Source organism: Cyprinus carpio, chromosome A22 (genome assembly GCF_018340385.1).
Source record: "Cyprinus carpio isolate SPL01 chromosome A22, ASM1834038v1, whole genome shotgun sequence".
In the NCBI taxonomy this organism is placed as follows: Eukaryota; Metazoa; Chordata; class Actinopteri; order Cypriniformes; family Cyprinidae; genus Cyprinus; species Cyprinus carpio.
The window spans coordinates 21,949,269-21,963,561 of record NC_056593.1 but is presented as its reverse complement, the minus strand read 5'-3'; the positions used below and the strand labels follow the sequence as shown (position 1 = coordinate 21,963,561).

At 37.7% G+C, this 14,293-nt stretch overlaps 1 protein-coding gene across 1 annotated transcript in view; it reads right to left on the bottom strand.

Annotated features, from left to right (window-relative positions):
- Positions 1-14,293, bottom strand: part of LOC109065922 (protein TASOR-like) — a 39,959-nt gene that overhangs the window by 10,354 nt on the left and 15,312 nt on the right. The window contains exons 3-16 of the mRNA XM_042712258.1: positions 12,954-13,046; positions 12,722-12,794; positions 9,564-9,655; positions 9,346-9,477; positions 9,100-9,233; positions 8,965-8,996; positions 8,504-8,609; positions 8,317-8,420; positions 5,183-5,289; positions 5,026-5,098; positions 4,859-4,936; positions 2,486-3,076; positions 1,192-1,568; positions 381-507 (exon numbers count right to left, since the gene is read on the bottom strand). Of these exons, the coding sequence (XP_042568192.1) occupies positions 381-507; positions 1,192-1,568; positions 2,486-3,076; positions 4,859-4,936; positions 5,026-5,098; positions 5,183-5,289; positions 8,317-8,420; positions 8,504-8,609; positions 8,965-8,996; positions 9,100-9,233; positions 9,346-9,477; positions 9,564-9,655; positions 12,722-12,794; positions 12,954-13,046 (2,119 nt within the window). The remainder of the gene's footprint in view (positions 1-380; positions 508-1,191; positions 1,569-2,485; positions 3,077-4,858; positions 4,937-5,025; positions 5,099-5,182; positions 5,290-8,316; positions 8,421-8,503; positions 8,610-8,964; positions 8,997-9,099; positions 9,234-9,345; positions 9,478-9,563; positions 9,656-12,721; positions 12,795-12,953; positions 13,047-14,293) is intronic.

Genomic DNA, 14,293 nt, shown 5'->3' with positions numbered 1-14,293 from the left:
AAACAACTTGCATGAAATGATAAACTTTACTGCGTTTTATTTTTATAATTTTTTTTAACATGAGGACAATCTTGGTGTAGTGCTCATTCTCAGGAAACACTGTTAGATGTGTCCCAATGTGTCCCAGATCAAATTCTCTATTAACTAAAGTTAACTATTAAGAGTTTTCCCTCAATAAACTCAATTTGCTGCTTATTGATAGTAAGGAAGTTTTATTAGTTATGTTTAGGTATGGAGTAGGGTTAAGGGATCTAGAATATGGTCATTCAGAATAAGGCATTAATATTTTTGGCAGTGTTATTTGCTGATATTGACATGTAAGGTCATTATTAGACATTTTGCATTGTTCTTGTTCTTCACACCATGTTAAGTGAGTTTACCTGTGATGGGTATCAGCACCCATGGAATGGTCTTTTCCCCGAGCAGGTTGACGCCACGCTGCTGTCCTCCAGAATCTGAACAAGGGCTAAATGCTTCTAAACTACTCAAACTACCAGCGGTCTCCTCCTGAAATGGCAATAACATCATCAAAACCACCACCAGGACTTTATAAACCAAATGACTGAAGAAATAAAAACTATCATAAATGCAAAACTAGCAACTGTAAATAGATCTATTTCTCATGTCTTTAAGGCAAGTAACCTATAAGCTGAGTTTGGGTTCATTTTTGTGACAAGGTGACCGAGATGGCAGAAAGCGTGTCCTGTTTGTCTTCTTTATTGTTTGTTGATATTGTGATTGCACACAAGTAAAAGTAGACCTTTTACAGTTTCTAATGATGTATTACTCTTATCTGTAGGAGTTGTGTCCACTGTTGCTCGCGGCGGCACCTCCATGTCATGCACAAACACTTGGTTATGTGGCTAACAGTACACATTTATTTAACGTTATAGCAAGCGGCCATTTAAAGTAACTACTACTTATATATTTCAATCTCAAATGATAAGCCATATTTGAGGTGGATGAATGATAGGCAAATGTTTGGATTTCCTGCCCGATATACTGTAATTACCACGAGGACCAGTTGTTAACCATCTGTCTGTCACAGACCACTTTTTTACATTTTCTGCGCCTAACCAACTAATAAAATTTTAGTTTGACTAAGCCTCTTCTCCTCAACTATTTAGAGGGCAGCCCTATTAATATTCAGTTTATGAAGGTGTAAATGTAGTGTTAAGCATGCTGATCTACCTCCAGACAGTCACTCCTCTCGGATTCATCCTCCACAAATCTCTTCCTCAAGTCAATGTCGCAGTCAGTCGGAAGGCCGAGTCTTACCATGCTGTCCAACAGAGTGGTGTCAGAAATGTTCGCTGTGTCCTTCATCTCTGTGTCATCAGGTGACTCTGCGGCACTTCTGGTCATGTTGTCTATCATCCTTATGACCTCGAGTGCCCCCTGGGTCTTGTCTCTGCGCAGGTCCGTGTCAAGACTAGTCTTTCCAAAGCTGTCCAGAATCTCCATGATCTTCAGCGCTCCCTGAGATTTGTCCTTCCTCAGGTCTGTGTCCTGAAGGCTGACGCTGCTCAGAACATTGGCTAGAGATGGAGTGGACTGTCTCTCGTCCGCTGATGAAGAGAGGACAATAGATGCTGTTACACAATTCAAACTCATCGTCAAAAGCTTTATCTTCTGTCTATCTTTACAAGATTATCTTCATTAGGGATACATGATAAAGGTTAAATGGTTAATTATGGTTATTATGTTGTTATTTTGTTTATTTTTTTTATTATTATTATTGCGTTTATTTTTTTTTATTTTTGCCATAAAGTTTTTTACATTTCATCAGAATTATTGTACCTCTACATAAGAACACCAGAAGAGAAAGTCTATATGCATGGTTTGCAAAGATTTAGTCACAGCAAACAGTGCAAGCGACTGTGAAAGAAAACTGACTGGCTGTTCACACAGTCTTTACATCTAAAAACGTGAGCCGAAGTGCTTGGGAATGTGTTTTTTTTTTTTTTTAATGTGCCACGCAGAATGTCTCCTCCACCATGTTGCCATCAAATAAAACAGTTGCTATAACAAGTTGCTACTGTAAACAAAAGATTGCACTGCTTGCCCCAACTCCGGGGTCTTCTGATTGGTCCACAGGTTTGGAACGGACATGGTGAGCAGCTCTGTCTGTAAAAATTGAAATTCTTTTAACTTTACACAGCATTTTTTTAAAAATGCAGTGCTTACGTGCGAGACGTTGCAAAAGAGACGCCAGCACAACAGTCATACCCATCCGTCTAGTGCATGTTTTCATAGAAAGACAATGGAAAAGTTGCACACTGGAATGGAAAAACACATTCTGTGTGAACTGCCCCTTAGACTTTTATTTGAGCAAAATATCTCAATAGAGATCACTAAACTCCAAATTACATACAATCTGGCAACCACAACCATAAAAGCTTATAGAGGCTTGATGCTAATTATACTTCATAAAGGCAAACAGAAATTGTGATGACGTGCAGCCCTCAAGCTTCATTCTCCTCACCTTCTCTTAGTTCTTTGTTGGGTTGATTTCTCTGGCGTTTTGAGCTTCCTTCATGGCCGTCGAGATCCACCTTCCTCTTCAGTGTGTAGGTGTCCTCCGTCGCCTCTGGATCTCCTGGCTTTCCCTTCGAGCTCTTCTTGTTCAGCTGGATGAGCTTCAGCAGCTCTTTGATTTTCACCGGGTCATTATGAGGGGCTGCTTTCTGAGCGCTCACGATGGTCTGATCCCGGAGCTCCTCCACCTTCTTCTTCACACTCTCCAGAAGCATAGTAAACATGGCTGGTTTGTAGATGTAGGGCCGCACGAAGCTCTCCCAGTTTGTCTTCTGCCTGGGTGCCGGGAAGAGCTTTTCCCTGACGTCCAGTTTGGGGTCGTAGTCAGTCCGAATGCGCTGTGTAGATTGGCCTTCACGGAGGTTAGTGAGGTAGTCGTAAACCTGCTGCTCTATGGCAGTGCTAAGGTCAGCAGGAGGGTCACCACGAGACTTGCTGAGGGCGTAGTGAAGAGCGGAGATGAACAAATCATGCTGGGGCATGATAGGACTGTGATGCTCTGATGACACAGGTCTACAGGTCTCAGAAGGGTTTGATGCTTTATAAAGACAAACATTAGAGATTCACTACTAAATAATAAAATTAAGATCAAAAGTAAAATTTGAGTGGTGACTGAAACATGCAAATACAAAGACACAGATACTTCAAGCAAAGACAGCTTGATTCTATTCAATGTTGTGTTCTGAATGCCACTGTCAGTTAAGATGAATACAAATCTTAAAAATCAATTTTGATGAATAAAAATCAAACAGAATTAATACTGAGAAGCAAAATCACATAATGCTGTTGGAAAACTTGCTGTTCTTCATTATTACTATTTCCTTGCATAGTCTCAAGCTTTAGTCAGTTAATTGGTTAACAGTTTACTTAAAGCCTAATGCACTATAAAAGTTGTTTTAATGCATTAATAATGCCTTGTAATGCACCCTATAATGCACTGTATGATCTCATGAAACCTGTAACCACAGTTATAATACATTATAACAATTATCTATTCATTGTTGCACCTTGAGAAAGTATAACACATTACACATGAAAAATAAACCTTCAAATACTATAATGCATTTTAACTTTGGCTACAATTATTCACGAAAAGATATAATGCATTGCAATGCACATTATGCATGCCTTTTTAGGCATTAAGGCTTAAGGTTTTAAGCAAAAGTGTTACGGTTACATTTTTTACGTGCTATTAATTTTATATCAGTTTATTTTTAATAGTGATATTCATTAATGTAAAAAGTTAAACCAGGTTAAACAGTTTAAAGGTGTTTTTTTTTTTATCTTTGGTATCAAGAATCATTAAATCTCACCGGTACTGGTACTGACTACTGAAACTTTGGCATGGTCACAAAATTAGTTTGAAGAAAATCTCATTGACCAGGTTAGCTGAAGTAAGATGAACTCTGTACGTTGACGACTAGCTACATGAATTAAAACATCTGTTTAATAACACAGAGATTTGAAGGCAATACAATCGCTGCCTTGAGTAATGATGTTTATTTTTCGCCAAAAGAAATGTTAAATGTGAGACTAAAGCCTGTGTTATACTTTCCGCATCCGCAAATCCGCTAGTGTCCGCTATGGTGCACGTGACGTAAAAATCGTCTTCGGAAGTGTGCGCGGAGGCTCTGAGCGGACATCTACACACCTCCCATTTTTTGTGACCGCACTGACATTTCTGCGCGGTCAGTAGGCTACTGCGCATACGCAGGCTGCGTGGAGAAGCCTGTTGCTGCTCGAATCTGTACAATCTGTCGATAAAACAATATAAAGACAACCAGATGTGCAATAACATTGGTTGTTCACATGTTTGTTTACTGTTCAAGCTGATCTACTGCGCTTGTATGGGACACGTCCACGGACCATCGGCGTACGCTTTCGGTAGTATAAATACAAGCAGTCTGCTGGATAAAAATACACACTTCACAAGATCTCACAGCTGGATTCGACTAAGTTTGCAAGGTTTGTGAAATTAAATGTTCATTACTCATTCAAAGATTTGTTTAAATTATATAAATGTGTATTTGCTTAATGCTGACAACAAACAAGAAAGTATTATAATGTTTGCCTTTCTATTACTAATAATATAAAAGCTATCGTTATAATACGTTCTCAGCGCCGTCAAAATAAAAGTCCCGCCTCGAACACATCGGCCAATCAGAAAAACTTATCGTCCGATGCCGACATTTGAAAAATGCCATTACCACTAGTCTTAACCAAGCATTCACATGTGTGTTTGCATACTTGCATAGAATATGTTTCTGGCTTTAAGAAGAAATGCATCAATTTAATCATGGGCATCTCTCCAAATACTCACAGCTCTTTAACAAGTCACGCCTCTCATGGTAAATAAAAAGTGCTTGTATAGAGGACATTTTCCAACCACCTCGTCGCTCTGTAAGAATCAAAATAAAATCACTTTCATTCAGATATTTCAAAGATCAATTTCTTTTACACAAGCATTACACCATCATTAGATCATACCGCTTGAGTTGGCCATTTGACTGGCAGAAAGCAAGAAGAGAAAACCTCTGTCCTTCACCATGTTCACCAGCACCTGCAGTGACAGGAAGACATTCAGCTCATGTGCACACAGCTACAGAAACATGAATCAGGATTATCTGCCCAGTCTGACGCTCACCAGACCCTCTTCCTCCAGTTTCTGCAGCAACGCGGTCAAGCTCTTCGGAGAAGCTTTGTCTTTCTCCACCACGTCAAACAGACTGCAGAACATGCCACTTTTAGACACTATAAAAACAAACCAGAGCCATTATATTTACATGACATCATCTTTCTCCATAAGCACAGCCAATGCTGCATTGACATCCCTACATTAATACGCAAAACAATAAAAACAAAACACATAAACCTACACATCACAATATACAATACTGTACAGGTCCGACACAGTAGTATAAATCATTCTTAAATAACCCTCAGGTTCTTCCTCATTCTGAGTAGTTGCTAGCTGATATATTTATAGACTAATAGGAGCTCTTATTCTTCATCTTTTATAGTTTGTGAGGTTTGTGGCATGAAATGTTTATTAGATATTCAAAGACTTGTTTAAAATGTATATTTGCTGACAGAGCTGGGCAGATTTCTTAAAAATTGTAGTTCATTACTGATTCCAAATTACATGACAAAAATTTGTTTAGTAATTATGTTAATTTGTAACACAATCCATTACATTACACATTTTAGGTTAATATAATTGGACTACTTTTAGATTACTTTTGACCCAACTCATTTATCAGATGGATTTCAATAGGATATTCTTCTACTATATTGATATAAAAACACAAAGAGTAAGAAAATGTATTACATTCGTTATCATTAACAACATTAAGAGCATTAAACATTATATCAAAGTTTCCTAAACTGGGCTTCATGAGGGAACTGCAGGGGGTTTGTTAGTTTAATGAGATCAAGCTAATAATTAATCAACTCATAAAAATGTAAAATTAAAATAAATCGTTTAAAAATAACGTCAATCAAAATAAAGCACTAAAAAAAAGAAATATTTTATTTGTTTACCTTCATGTCATGTGTCCATTAACCAACACCAGAGAACCGTGAACATTCGTATGTGATACTTAATTTTTTTAATATTTATTTTTAAAATCTCAGGGGTACTTCAACAAAATATATAAGGTGAAAGAGTTTCAGATGACAAAAAAAGTTTGGGAACGTCTGCATTACATGTAAATAAGAAATAGCATGACCGCATTTTAATGTGTTTGAAAGACAAAAGCCTCCCAATTACACAGTAATACATGGTTAATAACCAACTATTTTTGTGATAATTCAGATAAAAAATGAATGTGATCAGCATTGAAACACTTCTTATAAACCTCATGATTTTTGTAAATTCAGTGGTCAAATGCTGTGTAGCCTCCTGACTAACTAAAACTGGAAGACTTTCTGAATGTATATAAGTACTAGGCTATTTTGGAAAGGAACATTTAAAAGATGAAAAAAAGAATTGAAGTGAATCAGTTAATTATGATTTTATTGTGTGAATTATATATAATCATGTAATCAATAAAAAAGTACCTGCATTCTGATTACGAGTATTTTTAAAATGTAATTTAATCTTATTACAAGTACTTAATTTTTGGAATCTGTTTACATGTAATCAGTTTCTACCCAGCTCTGTTTGCTGAATGCCGACAGTTTGCCTGTTAATTATTAGATATCATTTAACTGCAAAACTAATTTACCTGTGTGTATAAAGTAACCTAACCCTTAAAGGGGTCATATGATGTGATTTAAATTTTTCCTTTCTCTTTGGAGTTTTACAAGGTCTTGGTGCATGAAGAAGATCTGTAAAGTTGCAAAGACTGAAGTCTCAAATCCAAAGAGATATTCTTTATCAAAGTTAAGACTCTGCCACACCCCACTAAAACGGCTCGTTCAAACACACCCCCACATCTCTATGTCACGGTGTGGAAATATTTGCGTAATGCGGCCCAGATAGACGCAAAGAAAGAAAGTGTGGTTTCAGTAACCGCAGTTAGTGTTGAAGCAGTCATGTCAGGGAGACGCTGTGTTTCTAGGAGAAAGCAAAAGCACTTTATTTGGTCTTAAGAAAGCAGATAGATTTAGGAATCTTTTAGATTACTTACAACAGAACAGCAACGCATTTTATGGACGACAGTTTCGTGAACCTAGGAGAGGATGTTATTCTGACTTTGCTACGACAATCTGGCACTTCTGAATCAGCTACTGTAAGAATGTTTTGTTATTAGTTTAAGTATTTGCTATTGACTGTTCAAATGTGGAGTTTTGCGCATCATGTGTGTGTGTGTGTGTGTGTGTCTAAGAGAGAGAGGGTCACACAGTGGGATCAGCTGTCTTAACCGTCCGTGGCTTGTGTACTGCAAACACATACGAGCTTCATCACTGTGTCTGTCACACGACTCTGTTCACCTTTGGGGCTTGAACTGATGGTAAAACTAAGGACATTATTAACTGTCTTTACATTTATTTTGAAAGGAAGTCGTGGCCTAGTGGTTAGAGAGTTTAACTCCTAACCCTAAGGTTGTGGGTTCGAGTCTTGGGCCGGCAGTACCACGACTGAGATGCCCTTGAGCAAGGCACCGAACCCCCAACTGCTCCCCGGGTGCCCACTGCTCCGTGTGTGTGTTCACGGTGAGTGTGTGTTCACTTTGGATGGGTTAAATGCAGAGCACGAATTCTGAGTATGGGTCACCATACTTGGCTGTATGTCACATCGTCAAAAAGAAAGATGAAGCACGCGATTATAGAAAGGGGCATTACATTTCCGACGAGTGCTTGCAGTGTTTGGCCAATCACAATGCACTGGGTCAGTTCAACAAAGGAGGGACTTTGTTGAAAACGACGGATTTAAGAGAGGCGGGGCATAGAGGACCTACAATAATGCACAGTATTTGAAAAATAATGTGTTTTTTGAATATTAAAGCATGTCAATATATTCCGTTACTCCAAATACACAAAATAATGATCTTTAAAAAAGCATCATATTACCCCTTTAATCAGAGAGTAAATTAATGATGATATATGAAGAATGGGAGCTGTGTGTCTGCACTCGGGCGCTGTGATATCAGTCTATTAAAATAAAAGTCCCGCTTACAACACTTAGCAGCCAAACAGAAAACTTATCATCCCATGCTGATCCTAAAAAAAAAATGGCAAATATCGTCTGATAATATCAACACTGGTAATATTTCTGTCGTCCACTACTTGGGATGTGGATGATTAAAGCACTGGCTGTAAAATTTGTGTTCAAACCTTCATGGCTGCCCGTGTAGAGGCTCCAGGAGAAGAGGGCAGTCGGGATCTTCTGCTTGACCTGCTGCAGGCTCATGACTTTACCAATCTCAATCTTCTCTGGCCTGAAACAACAACAGCCATGGCTCAGTCATGCCCAGTATCATTTAACACACACACGGTGACTGCTGTGGTCCATGAGACTCACAGTTTGTAGGGCAGGAAAGGTAGAGAGAGCGAGCGAAGGCTGGCCTGGTACACATCTTTTCCCCCGTTCACAAAATGTCCCCGCCATACAGTGTAACAGCGCCTCCCTATCACAACAACAAAGGAAATGAAGAGTTCACTCAGAGATTTAAATTCTGTCATATTTATTTGACCTCATGTCATTCCAAACCAGTATTCTGTTATATTTTAAGGAGAATTTGAAGAATTGTTTTCAATACAATGACAGTCCATTGTGATCATGACTCCACAAAGGACAAAAAAAATACTAGGAACTACTTTATGGTGCTTTTGAGCACTTGTCAGACAATATAAACTGTTGCAGTATAGAAAAGAGATCTGTCAATTCTTTCCAAAAATGCTTTTATGCTCCACAGAAAACACTGGTGAACTGTTCCTTTCATAACCTAAAAACTGCTGTTTTACTGAAAAAGTTATGCCCACCTTTGCTCGTCCCTGATGGCTGGCTGTTGGACCTGAGGACCATAGACACATTTAATAAAAGCATGACATTTTAATGCAGAGTTTTATAAGAGTTTTTTGAGTCACGTGACAGAGTGAAGGAGAGCAGTCAGACACCTGAGAGGAGGCAGCGGTTTGAGGGCCACAGTTGAAGCCTCTTTGCCTTTAAAGTAAAAAGAGACCACAGCATACGGACACACGTGTCTCGGCCTGGATGAAATGTCGAAATCCACATACTCGTAGAAGTATTGCTGTGAAGAAAGACCCTTCAGCCATCTCACAGGAAATACATGTTCATTTGATCAAATGTTTTTATTCATAGAGAGTTGTTTTACTCAGGTTTATTTGGATGACTTATTTTACCTGAGTGTACTCAAATGCCCTGTACGACTGTAAGGACGTCACTCTGGTTGAGTTCTTGGAGAAGTGGCTGTCAAATTTAGGTGTAGGATCCATACCTATGGACATACAGTCATGTACACTCTTCACTTTACCCTGGAGGACAAAAGACCAGACATTTCTCAGACTCCACGACACTAATGTTTCATTTGAAAATAACATCCCTCAAGATGCTGCTGTACCTTTATAACTTTAAATATGATGATGTTTCCTGAAGACCCAGGCTCGATGGGGCTGATTTGAAGTAAATCAGAAAACTGACACAGGTAAACTCCTGCAACATCAACATAATTAGCATTCACTGGATGCACTACACGACATCTCTCTTAACTGTTGTCTTACTGGTCAAGACAACTAAGCCGAGATGCCTGCAGAACATCTAACAATCTCAAAGGCAGCTCTCCATTTCATACAGTTCATAATCAAAAACCTCATTCATTTTGGGCAGTTCATTTCCAAACTCTCCCCACAATTATTTTGATTTCTTTGCATTGGCGGCGCACCCACAACCAGTCCGCTCTTTAAAAAATACTGCTCATGATTATTATCATACTTCAAAGCCTTCCTAATATTGAAAGCAAAAACCAATCATAAAGAATATATGTAGACATAATATCCTTGTACAATGGAGAGGCTGGAATGTATTTAATGATTAATTAAACCGTGAGCTCTACATAGTTCTGAAACTCAAACAACAAATGTGTTTTGACGACGTTTGATGTGGCGTGACTGATCACTGTGCAGGCGCCTTTCTTTACTACCGGTTACAGCATGAAATAAACATGAATGAACATCTCATGTAATCACTCAATCAGTGTTTCGACCATGGAAAGATGTCAATAATACATCTTTTTAAACAATATGCCATGTAACGTTACATTGACCTTAGGAAAGCCATTTAATATCCAAAACTCACCAGTCATAAAAAAACAAACAAAAAAAAAAAAACTCTACAGAGGAGCATTTGGTAACACTTTATTTTAAGATGCCCTTGTTACATGTACTTACAATTATAATAACAATTAATTATCCATAATAACATGCGAGTAACCCTAAACCAAACCTAAATCCTAACCATATCATAAGTACATGTGAAAGTGAAAGTCGTGACATTTGCCAAGTATGGTAACCCATACTCGGAATTGGTGCTCTGCACCCCATCCCATCCAAAGTGCACACACACAGCAGTGAGAAGTGAACATACCATGAACACACAGTGGGCAGCTATATCCAGCGCCCGGGGAGCAACTGGGGGTTCAGTGCCTTGCTCAAGGGCACTTCAGCCATGGATATTGAGGGTGGAAGAGAGCGCTGTTCATTCACTCCCTCCCACCTACAACTCCTGCCAGCATCGAGACTCGAACCTGCGACCTTCTGGTTACAAGTCCAACTCTCTAACCATTAGGCCACAGCTGTCCCCGAGTTAATTAATGTAGTTAATTAATATTACTCAGTACTTAAATGCATAATTACACTGTAACAAGGACACCTTTAAATAAAGTGTAACCAAGCATTTTGCTAAATATATGCACTATACTTACATATTCATTATATTTTTACTTAATGTGTTGTCTTCATTATTTAATAAATGTTTGAATAAACTGCCCATTAAAATAATGTTTTTAATTGCACCTAGCATTTAATTGTTTACATTTCAACAATGAATTAGAGAAGAAACATCCTTTTAAATATTCATTTTATGAGAAGTTTATAATTATAAAGTTAATATAAAAACTGCCTTATGTTTGGTGTTTGGTTATATTTCCAGTTTTGGCTAAATGAAAACTTTAATTTTGGTGTTTTGGGTAAACAAAAACAATACAAATAACAAATAATATATACACACAAACATTATTTTGGTGCATCACAAATTAAAATATAGTTTGTATTTTTATATTATTATTATTTTTTTAAATATATCACAAAATAAAGACTAATCTAGTAATAGTACTGTACAATAAAATAAAACTTTTAGCATTTATTATTAAATGCCAATTACTAATCTTTAAATTAATAATAATAATAATAATCATCATCATCACAGTATAATTATAAATTATAATATTTATTTGTGTGTTAATTTTATTGCTTTCACTATTACTTTTCTTCTGGTGAACTTCTCATTTGTTGACAACAGATTTATAAACAATTCCAGTATTACAAATTTGGGAATATGGTTGGCGCAAGTTGTATTTCATTCCATTTCATTTCCTGTGACTCCTCGCAGAATACAACCTACCAAAACTCAAGAGTCATTAGCCGCGTTTCCACTGTCGGGCCAAAAGCATGCGTGCCAGTGCCATTCGCGTTTCCACTGTCACTTCCAGCGCTTGATCGTGCCTCATCGGTGCTTCCTCAGGGCCAAAGGCCAGGTTTTTTTGCCCGATGAAAACCTTTGGCCAAAGCGGGTCAGTTGGGGCTAGAGGAGTGGTTATGAACAAAGGTGGAGTTCCTCTGTGTCTGGAGAGCGTCGGCGCCGCGGATCATTTCAGAAAGTTAACAGTTATAACACCAGCACTAAAGACTAGTTCAAAACTCCCTTTCAGACAGCAGCGAGTGTTTGAAATAACTTGATCCGATGTGAATTATGATCACCATACAGGGCAGAAATAGCCATTAACGTTACCATATTAAATATGGTAAATACGACTGCTTGAAGAAATCAGATGTCAGCTTCTTATTCTCTATCACAATGGTGTAGGCTATTTATTTAGTAACATTTTATCTGTCATAAGTCTCTTCTTGAGAGTTAAGCTCCACGTCATACAAAAATATAATAATGGTTTTTGTTCCGGAGCTTTTATAAAAATAGAAATGATCATTATTTCTAAATGTGACATATCTACTGTGACTACAAATAAACAGAAACAGAGTGAATAAGTAGGTAAGCTATGTTCATACCGCTTTATTTGTGCGCGACTAATTTTCAATCCTGATAAATTAATTCATTATGATCAATGTATCACTTATTACTGTAAAACATCAATGCTTTTGGATTTAAATCTTTAACAAAGCATGCAAACAAACAGCCGCTTTTATCATGTTTGTTTTGTGATCGCACTAGTTCCAGCGACTTATTTCTTATTAGTTTTCTGATAACTTCTCTTGGTTGGTGAAATAATGGGATTGTGTGATGTTGTTCCTGAGAGGTGTGTAAAGGGCAAGTTATAGTGAAGTGCCGTGTAGCTTCTGGACCGACGGTGGAAACACAGCGTGATTTTGGCCTCAGTGCTACAGGTCCGAGGCTATTAGCCCCGCCTGGCCCGTTTAAAGCACTGGCCCAACAGTGGAAAAGCGGCTACTGTTATGAAGTCCATGTGTGTTATGAAGGTCACTCCACCTTTAGCTGGATTCCCCAACATACTCAACCAGCTGCTCCCAACAGACAGTCCTCTCTCACACACCACCGAGACCTGCAACCAGCACACAAAACACCCACACAAATACGAGAGAGAAACCACATCAGAAAGTGAACAAAGAATGACAAACGATCATCTGTTTAGCTGAAAGTCACTGCTTGATATTCTGAATGCACTGAACTAACGAATGGCTGAACAAAAGCAGTTGTTTACCTTTTGAGCATCACAAAGCAAGAAGCAGAAAGTCTCAGACAGCTCTTTCTCTGTGCGCCCATCCTGCTTGAGCTCCTTTCGCTTCTCCATGAACTGCACATTCAAAACATCACAAGATTACTTTTGTACTTGATGCACAAAGATCAATCTCAAATATCCAGACAAAGCTGAACGTATTATTGTTCAAAATCTCATAACCACAGACATTTAACTACACACACCCTCACAAACACAATACAGGCAATCAACATTAAAGCCATGCTTGAATCTCAGTTGACCACATAAAAAATAATTATTCAGAAGGATTTAAGGATGAGATTACATGGATTTGTGCAGACACCAGTCTGACAGGACACACTGAGATGATGAAGTGAATATAATTTGTTACTGTCATCTTACTTTTACACTGCAATTAACTACTTCACTTCCAAGATCGATACTATTAGAGATAAAATTGTAAACATGCATCCATCAGCTACAGTATCACATCAGATAGTGTGCTACAGATCCCCGAGGGACAATTCCACTCATTCTCTACTATAGGAAGAATTGTATAAACTTGTTAAATCCTCTAAACCAACAACATGTATGTTAGACCCTATTCCATCTAAGCTCCTAAAAGAGGTGCTTCCAGAAGTCATAGATCCTCTTCTGACTATTATTAATTCATCATTGTCAGTAGGATATGTTCCCAAAACCTTCAAACTGCCTGTTATTAAGCCTCTCATAAAAAAAATAAATAAATGATAAAAAAACAATACCACAACTTTACCCCAAAGAACTAGTTAACCTGTTAACCAGCACCCCCCATTATGGGACTCACAGCTGAAAGTGCCCTACCTAAATTAAAATTGTAACAGTTCCTTACTTCAGTATGTTACTCATAATTTTGGTGTCTTTGGAAAGAAGACCCTTTGGGCTGTTTTTTTTTATCTGTTGATAATGCTCAAAAATATGAAAAGTTATAGACACTGAAGTACCTTGAAATTTTTTCAATTTGATATAAAAATACATGAAATCAGTCCTGGAGCAATCTAGAAAAGTAATGAGTTGAAAGTCAAATGTCTCATGAGTTTCTATATCAAATTTGAAGGAGATACCATGAAAAATGAGATTCCTGCAACCATTTTTCTGAGTTCCCCCCACCCCCCCCAAATATAAAAAATATTTACCATCTGTATTGAAGGGTTCTACAAACTATTTTAGTAATTAAACATACCACTGCGTATTTTTTTCAATTATAAAACAACAGACAGAAACTTTGACATAAGTGATCTATTTGAGCACTAAAAAGATACAATAAGAATAATTTGAGTAAGAAAAAAAGATTTAACTTTGTA